The sequence below is a fragment of the Erithacus rubecula genome, assembly GCF_903797595.1.
Source record: "Erithacus rubecula genome assembly, chromosome: 23".
Lineage (NCBI taxonomy): Eukaryota > Metazoa > Chordata > Aves > Passeriformes > Muscicapidae > Erithacus > Erithacus rubecula.
The window spans coordinates 6230481-6254923 of record NC_136675.1 but is presented as its reverse complement, the minus strand read 5'-3'; the positions used below and the strand labels follow the sequence as shown (position 1 = coordinate 6254923).

At 57.8% G+C, this 24443-nt stretch overlaps 2 protein-coding genes across 3 annotated transcripts; both read left to right on the top strand.

Annotated features, from left to right (window-relative positions):
• The first annotated feature begins 2035 nt into the window (after nt 1–2035).
• On the top strand, nt 2036–6581 carry MYCL (MYCL proto-oncogene, bHLH transcription factor). The gene is made up of 2 exons (XM_079325776.1): nt 2036–2663; nt 4841–6581. The coding sequence occupies exons 1-2, from the start codon at nt 2153–2155 to the stop codon at nt 5404–5406; spliced, it is 1077 nt and encodes a 358-aa protein (XP_079181902.1). The 5' UTR covers nt 2036–2152; the 3' UTR covers nt 5407–6581.
• A 2996-nt stretch (nt 6582–9577) lies between these two features.
• TRIT1 (tRNA isopentenyltransferase 1) lies at nt 9578–24235 on the top strand. 2 transcript variants are annotated; one of them, XR_013776696.1, is made up of 12 exons: nt 9578–9767; nt 15338–15485; nt 15873–15964; nt 16146–16294; nt 17123–17265; nt 17504–17615; nt 17711–17823; nt 18822–18899; nt 20538–20647; nt 20943–21057; nt 21479–21600; nt 23654–23785. XR_013776696.1 is itself a non-coding variant. In XM_079325438.1 (11 exons), the coding sequence occupies exons 1-11, from the start codon at nt 9612–9614 to the stop codon at nt 23782–23784; spliced, it is 1347 nt and encodes a 448-aa protein (XP_079181564.1). In that variant the 5' UTR covers nt 9578–9611; the 3' UTR covers nt 23785–24235. The 2 variants fall into 2 exon arrangements, 1 of the variants encoding a protein (XP_079181564.1); XM_079325438.1 differs by lacking the exon at nt 21479–21600 and having other exon boundaries at nt 23654–24235.
• Nucleotides 24236–24443: the final 208 nt, after the last annotated feature.

The window sequence follows — 24443 nt, the reverse complement described above, 5'->3', positions numbered from 1 at the left end:
GAAAGGAAGGAAGGAAGGAGGGAAGGAAGGAAGGAAGGAAGAAGGAAGGAAGGAAAGGAAGGAAGGAAGGAAGGAAGGAAAGGAAGGAAGGAGGAAGAAGGAAGGAAGGAAGGAAGGAAGGAAGGAAGAGGAAGGAAGGAAAGGAAGGAAGGAAGGAAGGAAGGAAGGAAGGAAGGAAGGAGGAAGGAAGGAAGGAAGGAAGGAAGGAAGGAAGGAAGGAAGGAAAGGAAGGAAGGAAGAGGAAAGGAAGGAAGGAAGGAAGGAGGAAGGAAGGAAGGAAGGAAGGAAGGAAGGAAGGAAGGAAGGAAGGAAGGAAGGAAGGAAGGAAGGAAGGAAGAGGAAGGAAGGAAGAAGGAGGAAGGAAGGAGGAAGGAGGAAGGAAGGAAGGAAGGAAGGAGGAAGGAAGGGAAGGAAGGAAGGAAGGAAGGAAGGAAGGAAGGAAGGAAGGAAGGAAGGAAGGAAGGAAGGAAGGAAGGAAGGAAGGAAGGAAGGAAGGAAGGAAGGAAGGAAGGAAGGAAGGAAGGGCCCCGCGTGTCCCCGTCCCCGCCGCCCCACGGACGGCGCTCCCGGGGCCCAGCAGGTGGCGCCCGGTGCCCGCCGGTGGCGGCGGACGGGACGGACCGGGGAGAACCGGGGGGAACCGGGGGGAACCGGGGGGAACCGGGGGGAACCGGGGGGAATGGAGCGGACTGGGCTGGACTGGACTGGGCAGTGCTGGGCTACACTTGTCTGACGGAACTGGGCTTTACTGGGCTGTGCTGGTTCATGAAGAGCATTGCATTGCTGGGCTGCACCCGCCTGTACTGGGCTGTACTGGGCTGTGCTGGTTCATGAAGAGCATTACATTGCTGGGCTGTACCGGGCTGTACAGGGCTGTATCCTCCTGTACTGGGCTGTACTGGGCTGTACTGGGACAGTTTCCTCCCTCCAGGGCCGGCTCTGCACCGCCCCCAGTGCCCCCAGCTCCCAGTGCTGCCGGCTGGGACAAACCCCGTGGCTTCATCCCCGCAGGTGACAAAGGAGGAGGGTGCTGGGGCTGAACTGGGGTCACACACTGAGGGGGATCTGTGGGTTCCGGGTGGGCTTTGAACCCCTGTGCGTGTGTGTAACAATTAAGTGCGGGAGGTGAAAACCCAGCTGTGTTTTCACATTTATTGCCGTTTCTAGAAGGAACTTGGCATTGGAGACGTGCAGCATCCTGCATCCTGTGTCCCACAGCGTGTTCCTCTGCACCCCAAGGCTGGATGTGCCAGGTGCTGCTGGTGGGAGCTGTGTGCGTGTCCCAGGACACCCCAAATTCCCTCCAGCCCGTGGCTCCTGACATCCCCCGTGGCTCCCAACCCCTCCGTGCACAGACCTCGTTCCTCGTGGGCACTGTTTCTTCTGGTGTCCTCACAGCCCCTCCTTGTTTCAGTCAGCTTCCTCTGGGGTCTGTGAGGGGGGAAATGCTCCCAGCCGGGTCTGTGAGGGTTTTGGGAAGCAGTGGAGATGCCTCCAGCTGGCATCCAGGGTGGCAGCCTGAGCTGGACACAACCACTGAGTGACCCCACTGCTGCCCAGTGCTGGAGCCACTGTCTTGGTGGCAGCCGAAGAGGAATTGAGGTGACAGCCAAGCAGGGGGTACAGATGAGACAGAGCACTCAAAAATCGTCCCCGGCAGCAGGCGATGCCTTCCTGTGACCTGTCCCCTTTTCTCCAGTAGCTTTGCCCTCGCCCCCAGGCTGGTGACACAGCGGCGTGTCCCTCCTTAGCCCTTGCAGAGGGGGATCCCCCAAACCTGCCCCTCCTGCTGGGCCAAGGATGGGGCTGGGAGCCCCCGGGCGCTCCTGGGGGCAGCGAGGAGCCCCCAGCCCAGCGCACGGGGTGGCTGCTGGTCCAGAGCCCCGTGAGCATCCCCGGTAGCGACACCGGGCACCGTGTCCCCTCGTGGGGCAGGGCACGGAGTATTGTCACACCCTTTATGCAAATATTCGCCTGGCGATTGGCGAAGGAGGGGCCGGGCTCCGCGGCCGGGCTATAAAAGCGGGGGAACAATGCGCCCGCGGTCCCGGCTCGGGGGCTGGCGCCGGGGTGGGGGTCCCCCCTCATCCCTGGGGCTGCCCCTCTCCGGATCTCCTGTTCTTCTCTCAGCCACCTCCATCCCCGTGCCGAGATGGAGTTTGACTCGTACCAACACTACTTCTACGATCACGACGCCCAGGAGGATTTCCACCGCTCCACGGCGCCCAGCGAGGACATCTGGAAGAAGTTCGAGCTGGTCCCCACGCCCCCGCTGTCCCCGCTGGGCTCTCCCGGGGACAAGGGGTGCTGCTCGGGGGCGGAGGAGCGCCCGGGGTCGGGATGGCTCTCCCGGTACTGCCTGGCCGGGGAAGAGCCGGAGTATCTCATAGGGACGGGGCAGATCTTCGGCAACCTGAGCGCTTTCATCCTCAAGGATTGCATGTGGAGCGGATTTTCAGCGCGGGAGAGACTGGAGAAGGCGATGACAGAGAAACTTTCCACGGGCACGCAGAGAGCCACGCCGCACAAACCATCCTTCGCGCAGGATTTTGGCTTCAGCAGCTCCGTCAGCGAGTGCGTGGATCCCGCTGCCGTGTTCCTTTGCCCGCTGGCCGAGAGCAAGATCCCCGCATCCTCGGGATCCGAGGGCCAGAGCGATTCCGGTAAGGGATGGAGCCGCTCCGCCGCCGGGCTGCCGTGCCCCCAGCCCTGCTGGAGCCCGGCGTGGGGCACACGCGTGTCCGCACATGTGTGTGCAGGGAACCTCCCAGCCTGGGCTGCGCCTTTGTTGAGACTCCGAGCGAGCCCCGGTCCCGGCCCCACGAACAAAGCGGGCTCGGCTGTTCCCCCTTCCCGCGGGGCTTCTGCTCGGGAAACCCTTGTCCCTCTCGGGAGGGTGCGTGAGACTCTGGTGACCCTTTTTCCCCCGTCCCGAGCCCACGGGAACCTCGTGGGAAGGTTGAAGGGCAAGTTTGCAGCTCACCGTGCAAACTTTGGGGGTTTGAGCGTTGCACCGCGCTCTGCCGCCGGCTCATCAGTTCGGCTGCTCCCCTTTCTTCCTCCCACGGCCGGGCCGGGCTTCCCTGGGGACAAAAGGCAAAATCCGCCCTGGGGGCAGCAGCTTTGGGAGCAGCGGCGCGTCCCCCGAGGCGGTGGCTCGGTAGGACGGGCAGGAACAGCAGCCCCGGCTGTGGCGAGTCCCAGCCCAGCCCCGGGGCGCGTCTGCCTGTCCCGCCTGGGGGATGTGTGGGTGTTTTACACGGGGCTGGGACTCCGGTACCTCCAAAACCTCCAAGGGCAGGGTGCATCGCATCTCTCCGATCTCACGCCAATTTTCGGCGCTTATTTGCAAACACCCTCCGGGCTCTCCACAACCCCGTGTGTTGTTTCCCTCGCTCCCGGGCTGGCTCGGTTGCCGTGACCCCGTTAATAAATCTGCCGGTGGCCGCCACCTGCGCCGGTGAGTCACGGCGCGGGGTTTAATGCCATTAGTAGCCCGAGGACTATAAGCCAGGTCGCGGGCGTTAAGAGGCTTAGCCCAAATCTGCGGGGCCCGGCGGGGGATGCCGGTGGGGTCCCGGGGGTCCCGGAGGGGTCTGGCCGCGCCACGTGGGCGCCGAACAAAAAGCAACAGATTGCAAACAATGAGAGGGGCCGCGCTGATGGACAGGAGCGCGGACCAATGGGATGGCAGGACCGCCGGCCGGCCCCGCGGGACAGCCAATAGGTGCCTGCGGGGGGCGGGGCTACGCTGACTTTTTTTATTAATGAGTGTGTGTGTGTACGCGGGGCTGAGACCGCGCGGGTTGTGACACTGATGGGTGTCCCCAGCCCTGGAGCTACAGTATCGGGGGGGTTTGGGCTTCCTGGGCTGAACCCCAAAGTTTGGAGAGTTTGGGTTATCAGCAGGGGTCACTATCAGAAGCCCAGCACTGGCCCCCTGACAGGAAAGTGGGGGCCAAGCCTTTGCCCACGATGCTGAGCATCTCAGGGGGCTTTTAGCAGGAAGCTTTATTTTCCCCCAAAGCCTAGGAAAAAGTTGGAGGCTCATCCCCTAAAGTGAGAGTAATCGCTGCTCTGCTCACCTCGCTGTCCCCAAAGCCGCTGTGCTGGGATGGGGCAACTGGCAAAGTGCTTTGGGGGCCAATTAGGCTTTGTTTAGGTCTTTCTGTTTCTGGGCTTGAGATGCCTTTGAGGCTCAGAGTTTGCTGGAGGGACCTCTTCACCCCTCCCTCCCTCCCTGCACAGTGGGGGATTGTCCCCTCTGTCCCCGGGAAGCCGGGGCTGAATGGGCTTTATCACTTGTGAAAAGTAACGAGTCACCGAGGTGGGAAGCTGCAGCCGAGGGGAACAAAGGGTAGTTCTGCCCTGATATCCCTCATTTACAATTCCAATGGGCCATGAAAGCACCCGGCCGGGATGAACTTTGGAACTAGGCTGTCCCAGCATCCTGCTCCTCCAGTTCTCCCCCACCTCGCAGGAGGGCTCGGCTGTTTCTTTCCTGGTGATCCTTTATGATGAACGCATGTTGCTCCTGGTGCTGAAGTGAGGCGGAAATAAACCCTCCCAGTCCAATTTTGGGGGACCAGGCACATGAAACAGGGAAGGAATTACACTCCTTTCCCACTTGATGGTATTGGAAGGGCACTTAAATCACTCAGTCCCTTCTGGAGGTCACAGAGTTTGCAGTGCATGAGCAAACATTTGTGGGGAGGTTGTCCGGGGAGATGTGGGGACCTCTAGAAAATGCCTGGGCATTCCCAGCTGATGAGGGTCCCTAGAAAGGTGCCTGGGCATTCCCAGCTGACGAGAGTTTGTTCTTTCTTTGCCACGGGAGCAGAAGGTGAAGAGATCGACGTGGTGACAGTGGACAAGAGACAATCTCTCAGCCTGAGGAAGCCGGTGACCATCACGCTCCGAGCCGACCCCCTGGACCCCTGCATGAAGCGTTTCCACATCTCCGTCCACCAGCAGCAGCACAACTACGCCGCCCGCTCGCCCCCAGACCCCTGCCCCCCGCCCCAGTCACCCCAGCAGGAACAGGAGGAGGATGAACCACCCAGCACAGTGGAACCAGCCCCTGCCGTGACCCTGCCTGAGCCTGGCTTACCAAAACCCAGCAGCAGCCCCGGCTCGGACAGCGAGGACGTGGCCAAGAGGAAAAACCACAATTTCCTGGAGCGCAAGCGGCGCAACGACCTTCGCTCGCGCTTCCTGGCCCTCAGGGACCAGGTGCCTGGGCTGGCCAGCTGCCCCAAAACCCCCAAAGTGGTGATCCTGAGTAAATCCTCTGAGTACCTGCAGTCCCTCATCAGCGCCGAGAGGAGGATGGCGGCCGAGAAGCGGCAGCTGCAGCTGCGCCAGACCCAGCTGCTCAAACGGATTGCTCACCTTCAGGGGCACTAGCAACCGGTGTGCCCCCCTCCCATCCTGCTCCCCACAATCCCCAGCTCCTTCTCAATTTGCACATTTTTTTATTTTTTTGGTTGCTTGTCGAACTGTTGGCCCTGGGGGCTGGAGCTCGTGGCAGTGGCTGCGGGAATGGGTCTGCAGCAGAGACCCCACACAGCATCACCCACCCAGGGTTGGCTTCCTGCTGCTGGGTGTTCCAAGATTTCCCTTGTCTTTCCTCAGTGACTGCTCCAGTTCAAGAGCTCAGATTTATTCCCTCTCCCCAGCAGCCTTTGCACCCTTCTCTGCCATTTACCATTGGGAGCTACCCCAGGCCATCCACCTCGCCCTAAAAACCCCAATCAATGGCTCCTGGGAGCAGGCAGCACAGAGCCCAGCACGGGGCTCCCCTCTGGATGGATCCTGTGATGGGGAGGGCAGGATGTGCCTCACTGGGATGAGCAGCAATCCCCTTGCTCGGCTGGACCGTACCTTACTTCCTTGTCACTTCACGCAGTAGCTGGTCCTGGATTTTTGTGTTCTAGAAACTGCTGCTGCAACTGTGAGTCTTATACTGGAGGCTGTGTTTTTATACTGTATTTTTGTACCACTTTTTTGAGAAGTATTGGTAAAGAGTTTGCTTTTTTATATATATATAAATATATGAAAACTTTTTTTTTTTTTTTTTTTTTTTAAAGGGGATTTCCTGCTGTGGGGGAGGGCTCAGTCCTGCTGCACTTTAGGGAGATCAGGAAGGGGCTGGTTCCTGCTGGACCCTTGAGCTGAGTCCTCGCAGAGGCCATTCACCCCCTTGCAGCTCTCCAAACCATCCATTTGCAATAACAGGGGATTTTATCCCTTTCCCATCCTTGTGAGCATCCCTGTGACCCCCCTTTTCCCACCCTTGGGAATTCTCCTTCACCAGCAGCCACTTAAAATCCCCAGCAAAGCTTTGGGCTTTGCAGTGGGCAGGTTGGGCTGCACTGCCTTCCCTGCCTGTGCCCTCCTGCCCAGCCTGGAGGGGTGGCAGAGTCCCCTGTCCCCTCCCAGGGGTGCTGGCAGGGGTGGTCCTGCAGGATGGCACCCTGGGGTCCCTGCTGACCTGCTGAGAACTGTTAGAGTTAACACTGGTTGGATTTAGCACTTTCTTCATTACCTCATACTTCATAAATAAATAAGTTTGCAACAGCCTGGGTTGGCTTTTTCCATGCAGTCGGCTCTGGGTTTCCATGCATCACCTCTGTGCTCCTGGGGGGGCTGCTCTGGCCCCCCCCACCCTGGATTTTGGGGTATCCTGGGCATGAATAGAAATTATTTTGCACCAAGACTGAGCTCTTTGTCCCGGTTTTCTCCCAGCACTTGAAGAAGAAGTGGTTGTGGTGGTGGAAATGAATCACCTGGATTATTTTTCCTCCTTTTAAGTGGTTTTATTGGCAAGGAAGGGCAGAGAGCCCTTTGATGTAACTATAAACCCCCCTAATGGGGTTTGGGGCAGGGGGTGTGGGGTGATGGCAGCCCCACAGGTCAGGGGCTGGGGCTGTAACCCTATAGGGAGGGGGGAATGCAATCCACTCACACCAGAGAGCTCCACATCCCAGACCTGCCAAGTGGATGAAATGATATATACGTATGTTCTTCCTGCTGCCCCCAAACCTGACACGTTTGGGTTTCCTTTGTCCTGGCAGCAAAAGTCTTACTCTAAATGCAGGAGGGATGTGGGATTATGTTACTGCTGAGGAGTCAGGAGAGAGGAGCTGCTGCTGGAGCCTCCAACACCCGGGGGGAAACCAGCCTAAAATAGCAACGATGCCACACAGAAGCCTTTAAACACCCGTCCCCTTGGGTGCCAGCAGCGTTTCACACTCTGGGTTGCATCACAGGGGTGTCACAGCCTTTCAGAGCTGCATTAAAAGGTGCTCCCATGACCCAGAGCTTAAGCAGGGAGCGGGGTGACCTAAATCTGACACCTCGCCCATGCGCAGCCAACAAAGCCCAGATGTACCAACCCCTCACGGTTATTTTGTTGTGTTTTTTGTAACACTCGCGGTTTGTCTTTTCTCAGCTCAAGGTGACCCTCCTGAGAAGGTTTTTAGCAAGTTGGGCTTTTTTTATCTTTTCCTGCTGAAGGGTACATAGGAAGTTTAAAATAGTAATTATATTTCTTGGAAGTGATAAGCAGACTGAGCTGAGACTGTTACCAGTGGGAGATGTCCCCAAAACCCAAATCAAACGGAGTTGCAATTTGTAAACATCTTTGAGGGTAAATGCTGCATCCTCCTGTATCTACCTGAAACTTGCCCGGTTACTGGAGCACGTGTCTCCTCTCATATCATCACGGTCAGGAGGAGGGAAGGAGACTGACAGTGCTGCCAAGTGAACAAAATAAGCACACAGGGCTTTCCTACTGCTTGTTCAGCACTGCAGTTTGTGAGTGTCAGCTGCAATCAGCACAAGTGGGCACTGCCAGGGTCTGAATTCGTTATTTTTTTAATGCACACTGCCCTGCTAACACCCTGCTCTTCGCTGTACCCCCCTCCAAACCATTTCTGCTTGCCCGCCACATCTTCCCTCCCATCCCTGCTGCTGCCCAGGGGTGTCTCGGGCACGATGCCGCCTTCACGCCTGGGCTGGCAAATTTTTAGGACAGTTTCCCGAGGCGCTGATAATCCCTTGCCTGCCGAGGGGGGGGGGCCCGGCTGCCCACACCCCCCTGGCCAGCAGCCGTGTTGCCATGGTGAGGGATGTGTGTTGCCAGGGAGAGCAGCACCGCGCGGGTGCCATGGCAACGGGCTCGCCTTCTCCCCCTCCTCTGTTGCCACGGAGACAGCGGCCCCGCTCCCCGTCTCCTCCTGTTGCCGTGGTGATGGGGAGGAAGGACGAGCCTCAGTGGACGCCGCGGTAGCCACGGCAACACGCTGCTCTCCGTTGCTATGGCAGCAGCCCCCTCGCATCATCCTACTCTGCCCCGTTGCCGTGGCAACAGCCCCGCTCCTCATCGCTTTGCCCCGTTGCTACGGCAACAGCATCCTGAGAAAGGGACCACGGGGCAGAGCGTGGACAAGGGGTTGGCTTGGGGGGAAACGGGGGAGCCGAAAATGGGACGGGGGAGAGCGGATGGGTTTGGGCACCGGGACACCGGGAGGGGAGCGGGCTGGGTGTGGGGAGCCGCGGCACTGAGGGGGACACGGGGACACTGAGGGAACATGGGCACTGAGGGGGAACATGGGCACGCAGGGGGACACGGGCACTGAGGGGGACACGGGCACTGAGGGGGAACATGGGCACGGAGGGGGACACGGGCACGGAGGGGGACACGGTGGCACTGAGGGGGACACGGACATGGAGGGGGGACACGGGCACTGAGGGGACACGGGCACCCAGGGGGACACGGGCACGGAGGGGGACACGGTGGCACTGAGGGGGACACGGGCATGGAGCGGGACATGGGCACGGAGAGGGACACAGGGGTACGGAGGGGGACACGGGGGCACGAAGGGGGCTGGGGTTGGAGAGGGGAGCCCCGGCGGGCACGGGCACACGGAGCTCGGGGCCGCACACGGAGCACACGGGCACACGGAGCTCGGGGCCGCACACGGAGCTCGGGACAGCACACGAGCACACGGAGCACACGGGCACACGGAGCTCGGGGCAGCTCACGGAGCTCGGGACAGCACACGGGCACACGGAGCACACGGGCACACGGGCACACGGAGCTCGGGGCCGCACACGGAGCTCGGGGCAGCACACGGAGCTCGGGGCAGCACACGGGCACACGGAGCTCAGGGCAGCACACGGAGCTCAGGGCAGCACACGGAGCTCGGGGCAGCACACGGAGCTCAGGGCAGCACACGGAGCTCAGGGCAGCACACGGAGCTCAGGGCAGCACACGGAGCTCAGGGCAGCACACGGAGCTCGGGGCAGCACACGGAGCTCGGGGCAGCACACGGAGCTCGGGGCAGCACACGGAGCTCAGGGCAGCACACGGAGCTCAGGGCAGCACACGGAGCTCGGGGCAGCACACGGAGCTCGGGGCAGCACACGGAGCTCGGGGCAGCACGCGGAGCTCGGGGCAGCACACGGAGCTCGGGACAGCACACGGGCACACGGAGCACACGGGCACACGGAGCACACGGGCACACGGAGCACACGGAGCTCGGGGCCGCACACGGAGCTCGGGGCCCGGCCCGCCCCCGTCCCGCCCGCCCGTCCCCGGCCGGGCCATGGCGGCGGCGGCCGCGCTGTGCCTGGGCCGGGCCCCGCGGCCGCCGCGGCCGCTCGTGGTGATTCTGGGCGCCACCGGCACCGGGAAATCGGCGCTGGCGCTGCAGCTCGGGCTGCGGCTCGGCGGGGAGATCGTCAGCGCTGACTCCATGCAGGTACGGCCGGTACCGGGCACCGGGCAGCGGCGAGGCCGCGGCCGGGCCTGCGGCGGGGAGGAGCCGCGCCCGGAGCCTGGGCCGGGCTGTGGGAGGCGGCTCGGCCTCTACCGGGGGCTGCACCGGGAGGGGAGGGAGCTGTACCGGGAGGGGAGGGAGCTGCACCGGGAGGGGTCTGAGCTGCACCGGGAGGGGAGGGAGCTGTACCGGGAGGGGTCTGGGCTGTACCGGGAGGGGAGGGAGCTGTACCGGGAGGGGTCTGGGCTGTACCGGGAGAGGCCTGGGCTGTACCGGGAGGGGTCTGGGCTGCACAGCGGAAACTCGGGGCTGGGCCTGGAGAAGCTCAACCCCGGAGGCTCCGGGCTGGTTCCCTCCGGTTCTCCCGGTGCTTGTAGGAGAGAGCCCACGGGATGGATCCTGCTGAGTGCACTCCCGGTGTCCCTGTCCTGTCCCGGTGTCCCTGTCCTGTCCCGGTGTCCCTGTCCCGGTGTCCCTGTCCTGTCCCAGTGTCCCTGTCCTGTCCCCAGTGTCCCTGTCCCAGTGTCCCTGTCCCAGTGTCCCTGTCCCAATGTCTCTGTCCCGGTGTCCCTGTCCCGGTGTCCCTGTCCCGGTGTCCCTGTCCTGTCCCGGTGTCCCTGTCCTGTCCCGGTGTCCCTGTCCCGGTGTCCCTGTCCCGGTGTCCCTGTCCTGTCCCCAGTGTCCCTGTTCCGGTGTCCCTATCCCGGTGTCCCTGTCCTGTCCCCAGTGTCCCTGTCCCAGTGTCCCTGTCCCAGTGTCCCTGTCCCAATGTCCCTGTCCCAATGTCTCTGTCCCGGTGTCCCTGTCCTGGTGTCCCTGTCCTGTCCCCAGTGTCCCTGTCCCGGTGTCCCTGTCCTGTCCCCAGTCCCACTGCCTTTCCCATGGGCAGTTGTTTGGTTCCTGTCCTGTGGAGTTTGTTCAAAGTGTTTGTTTAAGCTCCCCCACCCCAAATAAATTCACCTTTTGGAATGAAACCAGAGCGAAGATGTTTTAATTTGAACCCACCAGCAGCTGCAGAGACTGTGAAGGGTTGAGTAAGGGGAGGCAGCAGCTGGAGTAACTTGGTAGTGAGCAACCAGGCATCAGCAAAGGGACACCAAGAGGTTTGGGAAGAGTATTTAAAATTATACTTTCTATTTGCCAGGGACAGTGTCTGTGATCTCATCTCTCACTGCAGGCAGCAGTGTGGGATGTATCAGTTGTGTGGTTGGAATAAGTCAACAGCAAGGAGCCAAAACTCATTTTTTTGGTCTTAATTTTGTTTAGCTACAAGAGCTTTGTCACAGGATGGACAATTCAGGCACCACAAGACTAACAATCTTGTTGTTGTTTAGGAAAGTATTTTCCATACTGATCCACACTTTCACTGTTCACTTCCTATAGTGCCTGAACTTTCCATCAAGTTTAAGGTTAAATATATTTATTATTATTCTACATTAAAAGGTGTTTTCTGCCAGCAACACCCTTTGTGCTGCTCAGAGATCAACTCCTGCTCTCCTGTGCCCACCTCCCTGTTTCCTGATCACCATTTGTGTCCCAGTGAGCTAAATTTAAAATCCCAGCCTCCTGAATTTGGGGCAAGCAATCAGAAAGCAATTTTATACAATGTCTCCCTTTAACTCTTGGGGGGAAAGAGTGAGCTCTGAGCTGAACTGAAATCCTGAGAGGGCAAAACGTGAAGTGCAGGAACTTTAATATTGGGGAAGTGGCTGCTGCTGCATGTGAGGGCTGCAGGCAGGTTTGGAGCCTTGTGAATCCATTCTGGTGGATATTTTGGAGCTGAATCCCTTCTGATGGATGTGTTGGAACTGAATCCATTCTGGTGGATGTGTTGGAACTGAATCCATTCTGGTGGATGTTTTGGAGCTGAATCCCTGCTGGTGGATGTTTTGGAGCTGAATCCTTGCTGATGGATGTTTTGGAGCTGAATCCATTCTGGTGGATGTGTTGGAACTGAATCCATTCTGGTGGATGTTTTGGAGCTCACGTTTTGCTGCTCTCCTTTCAGTCCCCAGCATGGGAATGCAGCCAGGGCGGGGAGGACCCTGCTGCAGGCGCCCAATGGCATCCTGGCTGTGCTGCCTCCTGTCCTGCTTTCCTTTTAATCTCATTCTAGCGTGACTGTGGAGCCAGGGCCGAGCAGCTCGGCTGCTTTATCCCCTAATGCAGCGTGCTGGCGGGGCGGGGCAGCCCTGCAGCCCCCGGTGCCCCCCAGGCAGGGCTGCTTTCTGCCTGGCTTTGTTGTGTCTCCCCGTGCTGTGTCCCCCTGCTGTCCTCGCAGGGAATTTGGAATTGGGAAATCCCATCGCTGATGCGGGACTGACAGCTGCCAGCGACCGTGTCGCCCTCAGCCCCCTCTGTGCATTCATTGCCAGGCTCTGAGCAGCTCTGACAAATGCTGGCAGTGTTTTGGGCAGCTGCTGGAGCGGGAGCCAGGCTTGGGAAGGGGCTGGGGAGCCCTGAGCCCACCTGTTCCCACACACAGGCACCCCTCTATCCATCTCCAGGGTGTTTTCGTCATGGCTCTGAGTTACTGTGCTCAGATTACAGATTTAACTGCTGCCTGCTTGCAGCTCAGGAGCTCTGGTTAATCTGCTGGCCTCTTAATCTTTCTTTTTGTCCTTTCTGTTGCTGTTTGTCATCCCAGTGAGTTTTGTTGAGGAGTAAGTAATTCCTTGGAGAGGCAGGCGGGGTGAAGCCCAGTCCTGTTTCTTCATTCCTGGCAGTGAACATGCAGGGATCTCTGTGCCAGCTTGATGAGGGCCCCATCCACTCACCATCCCAGTGTCCCTTTCTGGATCCCAGTGTCTCTTCTGGATCCCAGTGTCCCTTCTGGGTTTCTCCCTCGGGAGTGGTGATGCAGTTGCTGTAGCACACATTTGCCACTCAGTGTGTGGAGTCAGGACATCTCCAGAGCCTTTGCTGGCATTGTTCTCATGGCATGGAGTCAGTCATGCTCTCCTTGCACCCTGGCACCCTCTCCAGCATGGCCCCTGTGAAATCCTGATGTTTTCCTGGCCATCGATGGCCTGGGTGTGTTTGGGATCTGTCTTGCACTCAGAGTGAAGATGACGCTTTCCCCCCAATGATGACAGAGTTTGGGATGAAGCACAGAACTGATGGCAAAGCAAATATTTGGGAGAGCCTGCCCTTCCCGGGCTGCAGATCCTGAAAAATCTGTGTTTGTGTGTCCTGCCTCAGTTCCCCCACCTTTCCCACCTTCCAGAGGAGGGAGGACCCCTCAAGGCTAAGCACCTTTAGTGCTGGCTTGCATTCCATGTCTCGGAGCCCGGCTGCTCCAGGCTGCTGCTAATCTGTTTTGGGGCCTTAGAAAGCAACAAAGGCTTATCTGAGCTGCTGGCTGAAAATAGAAATGAGTGTCAGGAGGACGTCTGGGTGCGAGGCCCTGCCGACAGCCAGCTGGTGGAAACCTTCCCCGGGCTTAGTGCCTGTGTGTAAATGGCTGCCTTTGTTTCCTCCCAGCCCACACACTGACACCGCATTCCTGCCCTTGCTGCCAGATATTCCTCCAGCCTCTCGGGGTTTAATCTCCAGGAGAACCCGGGGGTAGCAGCCTGGGCTGTGTATTCTGGATGTGCAGGGCACCAGGAGCTGCTGGCTGACTCTGAGCTGCCCATCAGCCCTCTGTGCTCGCTGTGATTTCAGGCAGGCAGTGGGAACTGCAGGAGCTGCAGGGTTGGAAATGGGGAGAGCAGGCACGGAGCCAAAGCTCTCTGAATTCAGAGGGTTCCTGTGCCAGCTGGAGCCCCGTGTTGAATGGAGCTGCCCAGAGATCAATGGGCTGCCTGCAGCCACGGGGCACGTTGGCAGAGCTGCCTGTGGGCCCGTCCTGCCTGCTCCCCATGCCCTGGGGCAGCTGCCTTTCTGCAGCCTTTGCTTGCCCTCCCTCTCCCCCTGCCTTCCTGCCCCCCGGGCCAGCCTTTTGGGATGGGAGCAGGAGCCAGCCCTGGCTCTCCCAGCTCCAGAGTTAAGCAAGGTGGGAGCAGAGCTGGTTCAGCAGCCCCAGCAGCTCTCATGACTGCTGCAGGCAGGGCTGGGGCTTCCCTGCCCCACTAACCTGGCATCATCCTTCGCTGCCTCTCCGTGCCTGGTGCCCCTGGGTCACCTCTGTGTCACCTTGTCCTCCTGTCTGGGACCAGGGGAGCAGTGGGTGGAGGCTGTGTTGGAGGCTTGGCAGCTTCTCAGAGGGGATTAAGGGGAAATTTATTTCTTGAAGTCTGGCTGGGGTGGTTTCTGTGGGGGGGATGGAGGAGGAAATGAGTGCAGCCATTTCCAGTCCTTTTCCTCATCATCCCGGTTTATCCCTTGCTGGGAGGCTTCTCTTAAGCAGGAAGGCTCTGAGAACTAAACAGATCCTTCCAAAGCAGCTCCTTTGCCACCTCCTGCTCAATCCTGGGCACAGCACAGAGCTGGGCTGGACAGAGAAGCTTTATGTGAGCTCCCCATGCTGAGGAAGGTTGTGTTTGCATGGGAAGCAGGATGAGGAGCTGTCCTCCCTTCTCCTGCCTGGAATCTGCTCTCTCTGGGAAGGATTTCCTGGTGGAACACCAGGCTGAGGCAACTCCAGCCCTTACAGCCCCTTGTGTGATCTTTGCACAGCCTGGAGGGTGGATTTGATGCATCTGCTGGGATCCAGGTTGCCTTGGCTCTTTACCAGGAATGCTGCTGAGGGGTTGGTGCTGAGGTTTTGGCTTTTCTCCCTGCTCTGCCCTCAGCTGAGGCCCAGCATTTCTCAGCAGTGCTCTCACAGCTTGTGCATCCCCAGTTTGAGAATGAAGCCATGTGGGATGCTGCTGGTTGTGCTCAGCAGTGTCTCCTGGTACCTTGGCCAGGACAGTGCCTCATTCCCTTGGCATCACTGCCCTGCTGCCTTCTGTGTCCCTGAGGCTCAGGGGGAGCAGGCAGCACGTCACTTTTAAGGCTTTTAAGGTGTGCATGAGCTGTTTGTGTGTGTTTAGGAGGCTCCATGAAGTTGTGAATTGCATCCACAGAGATCTCTGTGAGTTGCAGGCAGCAGTGATCCTTGTCCTCACATGAGGCTCCGTGCCATGTGGAAATGTTTGGAGAACAGCACACCTGAGATTTTAGCTGCAGATGAGGAGGTGGCAGCTTGCAGACCCCCATTTCAGAGCTGTGCTGAGCTGATGACACTGCCTGGGCTCTGACTGCACTATCCAGGAGCTCAATCAGCCCTCACCCCTAATTACAGAGTTGTATCAAACCAGGAAAGCAGTCACGAGCCATTGGACTCAACGCTTCATCTCCCATGGGCAGGAACAAACAGCAGGGAGAGGCAGCTTGGCCCTGACAGGAGCAGGTGCTGGCAGGATTCCTGCTGCTCTGCCTGAGCATGGCACGTGCCCCTGCCTGTCCCCTGCCTGTCCCCTGCCTGCCCCAGACACCAGCAGGGGCTGGCAGGGGTGACTGGCACAGGGGGAGGCAGCAGTGGTGACACGGAGGGGAAGGACACAGAGTGAAGGACACAGAGGTGAAGGACACAGAGGTGAAGGACAGGCTCTTCTCTTCCTCAGGTCTACAAGGGCTTGGACATCATCACCAACAAGGTTTCCCCTCAGGAGCAGAGTCTCTGCAGACACCACATGATCAGCTTTGTGGATCCTCTTGTCTCCAACTACACTGTGGTGGATTTCAGGGACAAAGCTGTGCCTCTGATATCCTGTCATGCTGCAGCCTGCCTGGCTCCCCCCTTCCATGGTCAAAGGTTGGGCTCCCCATATCCCAGCTGACTCTGTTTTTGGAGAGGATTCTGCTGGTGAAAGGGTTTTGGGGCTTCATTTACCCAGCTAACCCTCAGGACAGCCCAGGGGTGGTCTGTGCTGGGTGTTGCCCTCCCTGGCAGTCCTGGGGTGTCCCTGAGTTTTGGTGGTGGCTGGCAGAGGTGACAGAGAGTAATGAGAGATGAGGGACACCTCTAACTCTGTCCTGCAGCCTTACTGGTTCCCTGAGGGTGGGAAAGTGGGATCTGAGCCCCAGGCTGCTGCTCCCACAGCCCTTCCCCCCTGCTCTGCATCTCTGCTTACTCTCCTTGACTCTGGCACATTGAAGATATCTTTGCCCGGGACAAGATCCCCATTATTGTGGGAGGAACCAACTACTACATCGAGTCCCTGCTCTGGAAAGTCCTTATCAACACCAAGGTACTGTGAATCCCTTTGGGAGAGAATGACTCCTATGTTTTGGGCAGAATTCCTGCAGTTTGGCACAGTGTTAGAGAGGGGCAGGGAGAACCTAAAGCTTCTCCCCATGGCTCTGGGGGATCTTGTTGCTTGCACAGGGCTTGGTTCAGGGTTTGGTTGAGGGCTGTCCTGTGCCCCACAGGAGAAGCCCAGCAGTGTCCCCAGGCTGCAGAGTGACAGGAAGGTGGAGCTGGAGCAGCTGGACAGTGCAGAGCTGCACCGGCGCCTGAGGCAGGTGGACCCGGAGATGGCGGCCAGGCTGCACCCCCACGACAAGCGCAAGGTGGCCAGGTGAGCTGGGAGTGCCAGGGCAGCAGGTGCCAGGGCCCAGCACCCCTTCCCAAGGGAGCTGTGTGCCTGGGAGCACGGCAGGATGAGCATTCCCACCCCTGGGTCCTTGCAGCCTGGGGAGCTCGGAGGTGCTGGCGACTCGCTGGGATCTGAGCCCTTCGGCCACACAGCCCCAGCCTGAGCTGCCTCTGGGGTGCTGGGCTGTGCTCTGGGGCTGCTCCTGCTCCCTGCCCCAGCAGCAGCAGGCTTTGTCTGGAGCTATTTAAAGAGCAAGCTGCCCTGCTGGCTGAGTAACATAGCTGAGCTCTGTGGGAACAGCACGGCAGCAAGACCGGGCTTGCTGCAGTGTCCCAGCCCAGCCCTGGCCCCGGGGAGCAGAACACCGCCCACCCCATTCGCACGGTGCAGGGGGATGGAGGGTTGGGCACCAGCACAGCTCCTCCACCTCCCTCCTTCCCTGCCTGGGCTGGGCTGGGCTGGTGGTGAAGCTCCACAGCAGCATCTCAGCACTGGTGCCTTCCCTGCAGCCCTGCCTGGCTGGAAAGGGCAGGGCTGGAGCCAGATCCCTGTCCCCTGCAGGGCTTGTCCCAGAGCCAGGCAGGAGTGGGTGGCTGTGCTCTGGGCTCCTTGGGTGCCAGCACTGCAGCCCCAGGAGCTGGGTGTGCCCTGATGCTGGGCACGGGACGGGGCTGGAACCTGCCCTCCCCCCACATGAGAGGGCTGGATCTGGGTGAGTGTCTGCGGTTTGCTGGAGCCCCCGGGGCTGCTGGGGCAGTGGGAATGCTCCTTCTCACCCAGCCTCTGAGCTCTGTGTGTCTCTGCTTCCAGGAGCCTCCAAGTGTTTGAAGAGACAGGGATTCCCCACAGTGAAATCTTGCACCAGCAGCAGGGGGAGGAAGGTGGGGGGCCCTTAGGAGGACCCCTGAAATACCCCCATTCCTGCATCCTGTGGCTCCACGCAGACCAGGCAGGTGAGAGTGGGCTCCTGGCTGGCTGAGGAAGGGCTGACTCCCTGCTCCTGCCCCAGCCTCCTCCCTGGAGAAGGCAGCAATTCCTCTGGCATCACTGGCTGTGCCAGAGAACTCCCTGACCTGCCGGGCTCTGCCTTGCTCAGGTGGAGCAGCAGCCTGGCAGTGCTGCCTGATGTCCTGGCAGGCTGTGCAGCTCCCAGGACAGGGCTCCCCAGCGTGTCCTGCTGTCCTGCTGCAGCTCTGGATGCAAGGCTGGAGAGGAGGGTGGATGACATGGTGGCTGCAGGGCTGCTGGAGGAGCTGCGGGATTTCCACCGCCGCTACAACCAGGAGAAGGTGGCACAGAACCGGTGGGTGAGCAGCCACATCCCCTCTGCTCCTCCCTCTGGAGGTCTCCCCACTGTTCCACAGGACATGTCTGTGACCCCTGCCTTTGGTTGTCCAGGCAGGATTATCAGCATGGCATCTTCCAGTCCATTGGCTTCAAGGAATTCCACGAGTACCTCATCAGTGAAGGGAAGTGCTCGCCAGAAACCAGTGCCCTGCTGCTGGAAAAAGGTGGGAGGAGAATCCTCTGTGCCCCACAAAGCTCCAGGTGACACCACAAGCTGGTCTAAACCAAGGTCACAGCCCCAGCTGCACCTTTCTCTCTGCATTTCCCACTTCTGCCAGCCTGGAGGAGCAGGGACTTTTCCAGTGCTTGGAGAGCATCTCTGAGCACACCCAGAGCAGCCCCTCCCTCCCCTGAGGCCTCCTTGCAAGATGTGCAGGGCACAGCATGACCTGAGATGTGGAGCAGGTCCACTTGGGTGATGGGATCCCAGCTGGGCTGTGAATGCTGTGGAGAGCAGGGCTGGAAAAGAGGAATGAAGCAGAAGTCAGCAGCACTATGGTGAGGAGGAATGTGGGGATCACTCAGCAGGGATGCAGCCTTTGGTGGTGTGTTATTCTGGAATGTCTGGGCTGCTGTTGGAGGGGAGCTGCTCTCCACACAGACAAAGTCCATCTGTGCCAAGGAGGGTTCAGTGTGAAGTGGAGGTGGAGACTGAGGAAACCACAGAAATGATAAAAGGCTTGCAAACAAGTCTGATGCAGAAGCAGCTTGTTGTGTCTGCTCAGGAGATGATTAGGAGGGGTTAGATAAGCCTGGAACTAAATATTGAGCAGTTGTAGAGTGGTAAATATCCTCTGCTGGGTGGGATGAGCAGTCCTGGCTCTGTGCAGAGAATTGGGCCTTATGAGAGCAGTGCAGCACTTGAATGGGTCTTATCTGCTAAAAGCTTCAGGGTGGAAGGTTTGGGCTCTTTGCACCCTCAGTTTATTCAGGGATATTTGGGGTTCCTTGTCCAGCCTTTCCAGGCTGCCACTGCTCCTGCACTGTGAGCTCAGGGCTCTTAGTGCAGGCACAGACCCCCAGACTGACTGTAAAAATAATTCTCATGGTGCCACCCAGCACAAACTTCTTCCTTTTGTGATTTCCCTCCCCTGGAGCAGACAGCCTGTTCTCAGTGACCTTTTGGGGTTTTTGTCTTGTGTTTAACCCCTCTGTTCCAAAGGGATCCAGGCCCTCAAGCAGGTGACCAAGAGATACGCCCGGAGGCAGAACAAATGGGTCCGGAACCGCTTCCTGAAACGTGAGTGCTCTGTTCTCCCACTCCCCTCTCCAGCTCCTGAGGGGACACTGGGCCTTTGGGACAGCCTGGTTTTGGGAGTCTGCTCCCAACCAGACCCTCCAGGAGCCACCCAGTGTCCCCATCCACCCACAAAGCTCTGCCTCCCCCAATTCCCTCCTGCTGGTTTGGGTTGCAGAGCAGATCTCCTGCTCCTCTGGGATGTGTCCTGCTCACAGCCTCTCATCCCAGACACTCCTGTATGGGGGACACTCATGTATGGGGACACTGGAGCTTTGGGACAGCCTGGTTTTGGGAGTCTGCTCCCAACCAGCCCCTCCAGAAGCCACCCAGTGTCCCCATCCACCCACAAAGCTCTGCCTCTCTCAATTCCCTCGTGCTGGTTTGGGTTGCAGAGCAGATCTCCTGCTCTTCTGGGATGTGTCCTGCTCACAGCCTCTCATCCCAGACCCTCCTGCACCCCTGCACCCCATCCCCTCCCAGGATAAAATCCCCATCAGGGGCTCAGCCCCGTGTCAGCCACCACTAGATGATGATGGTCACAACATCCCTGCAGCAAATGCTCCTGAGGGGCTCAGGCAGGGGGTCCCCACACACCCACACATGCTCCTGGCAGGGAGAACAGCCCATTTGACAGCTGCCCTCCAGATTAGGAGCAGGAGCCCTGTGGCTGCTCCAAGCCCAGGCCCTGCTCTCTGCAGTGGCAGGAAGCCAGCAGGACTTCCCCATCCCAGCCCCAGCCTTGGAGCAGAGCCAGCAGCAGCAGCTGGGAGCCAGGCACTTGTTGAAAGGTGCTCAGTAGGGGCAAAACAACAATAAAATAAGTAATAGTTTAAAATAAAAAAGAGAGAAGGCAGGGAGAAACTCGAGTAAAAGAAAGATGGACTTTGAAGGAGGCGCAGGAGCTTTGCCAGGGCCGTGTGCTGGGTGGCTCAGCTCACCTTTCTGGTGGCAGGTGTGCTTCACATGGGCCTGTCAGGGGCTTGTTTGTGGGCACAGCAATAAAACCAGCACCTGCTGGGGACTGGCACGTGGAGCCTTTGATGGCTTTGTCCAGGCAGGGACAGCCAGGTGCCTGTGGAGAGCAGCCAGGTCATCCAGGGAGCAGGTGTTCTCTCCTGGCAGCTGTCCCACCCTGTCCAGCCTGCAGCAAGTGCCCTGTACCCTGGCATTGGGCCAGGAGAGACCAAAGGGGTGGCTGTGAGCCTGTCCCTTGTCACTAGTGAAGCATCTCCTGCTGGCAGGAGCCAGGAGCATCATCCCTGCACAATCAGTTCCAGCTCTGGGTGGGAATGTGCATGCTCAGATCCCTCAGTCAGGCTCCATGCCTGCATCTCCCTGCAAGCCTGGTGTGGTGGCTTTGTGCCTGCATCCAGCTCTTTCATCCTCCCAGCCTCCTGTGGACCAGGAGGATGTTGTTGTGATGTTGGCATGCTCAGATTCCAGAACACTCTCCTGTGAAGATGCTTCCCTGAGTCCTGAGCTGTTCCTGCTGCTTGCAGGAGGGAATTTTGGCTCTGCAGAGCCTGGTGCTGTTGGTCTCTGAATGCTGATAGGAAAAAGCAGATCCCTCTGCTCCCCCTGGGTTCTGGGAAGGGGTGCTGGGGGTTTCTGCTGCTGACCTGCCCTGTGTTTCTGTAGGTCCTGGCCCCAACGTGCCCCCAGTTTATGGCTTGGAGGTGTCTGATGTGCAGCGGTGGGAGGAGGATGTGCTGAAACCTGCCCTGGAGATCGTGGAGAGCTTCATCCAGGTACTGGGGAGCTGGGCTTGGCACTGCCTGACTTCTCTGTGGTCTCCAGGCCCCCTCCCTTATCTCTCCCTGGAGCAGGGCTGGCTGTTCACAAGCCCAGCCTGGGCATTTCCTTGCAGAAGCACAAGTTTGTTGTCTCAGCTGAACATTTCCCCAATGCCCAACGCAGCACTTTGGTAAAACTCTGGAGTCTGCCTTGCCAGCCTGAGTGTCAGAGTCTGGCAAGCTCCCATCCCAACCTCTACAGGCAGATTTTCATGGCAGAGACCAATCTGAGGCATTATTTGACCTGCAGGGCCGTGAGCCCCCAGTGGAACCCCTGAGGATGGAGCAGGACGAGGGGAACAAGCGGAGCCACCACGTGTGTGAGCTGTGTGACAGAATCATCATTGGGGACAGGGAGTGGGCAGGTAGGGCCCAGCAGGGCACCTGGGAGGGCTCTGTGCCCTGCACAACCCCCAGCTCATGATCTTGGCCTTTCAAGGATTGTTTGCAGGAGCTGTTCCATCCTGAACCATCTGTCAGGATTCCCCCCCTTCCCCAGCACCCAATAAACACAGAGAGCATCACACCAGGGGTCTGCATGTGGCATCAAACTCAGAGCTGCTGTGTTTAGTCAAGGCTCCTGGTCCTTCACAGCACTGGGGATGCTTCCTTAAAAAGCACAGAGCAAATCTCTCTCTAAAATTCTGTTGTGTAAATGAAGGTTTCTTAATGTTTTTAATAGTTCAGTTTTTCTCCAGTATTTCCTATTTGTCTGTGTTTATTTTTTCCTTTTAAACTATTCCTAGCTGTAATAGTAATAGAAAAAGGATTTTCTATTTTCCATAGACTTATTTTAAAAGAGCTCAGCTGGAATCAGATTAAGTCAGTGAGTTTATCTGTGCTGGGAAGCTCATGCTGAGAACCAGAAACAAAAAGTCACGGAGAAACTGGCTGCAGAAATAAAACTGGTAAATCTCCATGTGTTGCTCAAATACAGGATGTGCAGGGTCATGATTTAACCCCAGCATCTGAGCCCCCCACAGCCATTCTCCCACTCTCTGGGAGAGAGAATTGCAAGGGTAAAAGTGAGAAAATTTGTGGGTTGAGTTAAAGTTCAATAGAGAAAGCCAAGCAAAACAAAGAATTAATTCACTGCTTGCTATGGTTGGACAGATGCTCAGCCATCCCCAGGAAAACTGATGTGAGTTTGGGAAGACAAACTCCATCATCCCCCTGTCCCTCCTTTCCTCCTCCTTCCCCCCAGGATGGTCTGGGATGTCCCTGGGCTGAGCTGGGGTCAGCTCTCCCAGCTGTGTCCCCTCCAAACCCCTGTGCACCCCCAGCTCCCTCTGTGCTGCTGTGAGGAGCAGAAAAGGCCTTGAGGCAGTTCCAGAACTCTCAGCAATAACAAAACATCCCTGAGTTATCAACCCCTGTGCTCAGCACAAATCCAAACACAGCCCCAGAGCAGCTACTGGGAGGGAAATCAACCCTGCCCCAGCCAAAACCAGCAGGTGCAGACACAACCAAAGATAAATTTCCCAGGTTCTTTGAAGGAGTTGCTTGTTCCTGACTGAGGCAGGGAAGTGCTGAAAGCACAGACAGGAGCTGGCTCTGAGCAGGAGGCTCCTTGCAGTGACATCAGTTAAGTGCAGTTGTTATTTTAGCCACTCTCAGCTGCTTTGAAGGAGCTCTGCTTGTCCAAAAAGCTTTCAGGTCCCTGTCATCCTTTAGGTCCAGCATTTTCTGAGTGGGAGCTGCTCAAGTTCCCCCCCAAATCCCACAGCTGCAGCTCCAGGTCCTTAGGGATCCAATCGATGGTGGCAATGCCTCCCTCAGGCTGAACCAGCTGTTATTCTCTGTATCCAGCTGAACTGGGCTCAGATCCACAGATGGTGGGAGAAAAATGCTCCAAATCCTGGCTGTTACTTGTGTCTGCAAAATGGAAAAGTAAGGTGAAAGCAGTGGTGGGAGCTGGGTGGATCTGCACTCTGCTCTGTTTTCTTGGATGACAGAGAATTTTGGGAGTTTCCCAGTGCCCTTCTGGCTCTGTGGAGTTTTAAAATTGTGTCTGATTTTACAATTTATGTGGACTTCAAGAGCACAACTCCCCAGAACAGCAGCAGCAGTTGGCACTTGCTCAGCCACTGTAGCTTTGGTGTTGCTTGTGACAAATTGCAGGAGGTGAGACTTTATCTCAGGCTGAGGGTGACCCTCCAGCATTGTGATAAAGCAGCAGCTTTGCATGTGATTTCATCCTTTGGCTGGAAAACACCTGAGGGCCTTGATTCAGAGAGCACATACCCTCTTTTAATTAAGGCCCTGCTTGAAAAGTTTGTGCTTTAATTGCTGCTCTGATCTCTTGCAAATGGCAAAACCACCCTGCTGAGATGGTCAGACAAAGCCTCCCCTGAGATAAAACCGCTGATAAGGAGGTTTGGCTGTCCTTAAGAATGTGATTTCACCAAGAAATGCAGCTCCTGCTGCTCCAAACCAAATCCCTGGGATTACCCCTCTGTTCCCATCTGACTCCTGCTGCAGTGCTTTCATGGCTGGGGCACTGCCCTGGAGTTATTCACAAGCTGAATTCTGCACAGGATATTCCCAGTGGTGCAGGGATCCAGTCCTACAAATGATCCTGGCAGTTCTCCATGGGGAGCAGGGAGCTGCACAGCCTCACCTGCAAGGTGCCACCTCTTGGGAAACACATTCCCTCTTCCCTGGAGAGGTTGGGAGCAGATTTGGGAGTGACAACCTGAAATCTGTTTACACAGAACCAGGATTTTCCCTCTCTCAGTTGTTCCTGAGGGGGTTTGGGAGCTTTGTCCTCTTCTGAGCTCTGATAGTTTGGTCTGGAAATGTGCAGAGGAACAGCCAGGCCAGGGTTTGGGAGTTCATTTTTTTCAGGTGTGAATTGTGCAGGAGGCTGGGAAGGGAGGGTGCTCTGCCCTGTGTGGGGGGTTCAGCTGTTTCCTCTCCCAAATTCCACAGATTAAATGCTCTGTTTGCTTCTTCCTCCAGCTCACATTCGGTCCAAATCCCACCTGCACCACCTGAAGAAGAGGAGGAAGCTGGAGGAGTCCAGAGGGGCTGTGGGGGACAGTGGGGACACAGAGAGCTCGGATGAGGACAGCAGCCTGCCTTTGCCTTAGGACTGAAAAGGGAACAGCTGTGCCTCCACCTGCACACAGAGGAAGCTCCTTAGTCCTGGGCAACCTTCAACCAAGGAGCTGAGTCATTTTTCTTTTGGGGATGAGGCAGGTGTGTGAGAGAAAAGGCATCAGATCCTCTTCATGTGGCCTCATCCTGCTGTGCTGTGTGTTCCCATGCTCCCCCAGCCCTGCCTGCCCTGGGCAAGGCTGCTGGGAGCCTTCTCCCATGCAAAGTGTGAATTCCTGCCAGAGCTGCATCCTTGGAATGAGTGGCTGAGCTGCTGGTATGTGCCTGTGTGGATCTCAGAGACAGAAATACCCCTGACTCCTCCAGCTTGGCCAGGAGGGAGCTCTGGCTGCCTTTATTGTGGAGAGGAATTTTTTTTTTGTTGTTCTTTTATATGCAAATAAAGCTGCAGGATTATTGTGGGTTCCCCCTCCCTGTTAACAAGCACTGGTTTCCTTGCTCTCTGATTCTACCTGGCCCCAGTTCCCTGCTCTGGGCACAGGGCAGGAGATCCAGGTCTGGTTCCTTCTCCCAGTCACCTTTTCCACAGCTCCTGAGGAAGCTGAGCAGCTGTTCCCAGCATGGTGGGGGCAGGGAGCCCTGTGCACACAGCAGGTGCAGGAGGAGCTGGCACCTGTTAAACAGGAACTTG

What these genes read in the sequence shown, in the direction of transcription:
- MYCL (XM_079325776.1), top strand. Translation starts at nt 2,153, where the DNA reads ATGGAGTTTGACTCGTACCAACACTACTTCTACGATCACGACGCCCAG. An exon ending in CGAGGGCCAGAGCGATTCCG is followed by an intron (nt 2,664 to 4,840) that starts GTAAGGGATGGA and finishes CCACGGGAGCAG; the next exon opens with AAGGTGAAGAGATCGACGTG.
- TRIT1 (XM_079325438.1), top strand. Translation starts at nt 9,612, where the DNA reads ATGGCGGCGGCGGCCGCGCTGTGCCTGGGCCGGGCCCCGCGGCCGCCG. An exon ending in AAGTCCTTATCAACACCAAG is followed by an intron (nt 15,965 to 16,145) that starts GTACTGTGAATC and finishes TGTGCCCCACAG; the next exon opens with GAGAAGCCCAGCAGTGTCCC. An exon ending in TGGGGACAGGGAGTGGGCAG is followed by an intron (nt 21,058 to 23,653) that starts GTAGGGCCCAGC and finishes TTCTTCCTCCAG; the next exon opens with CTCACATTCGGTCCAAATCC.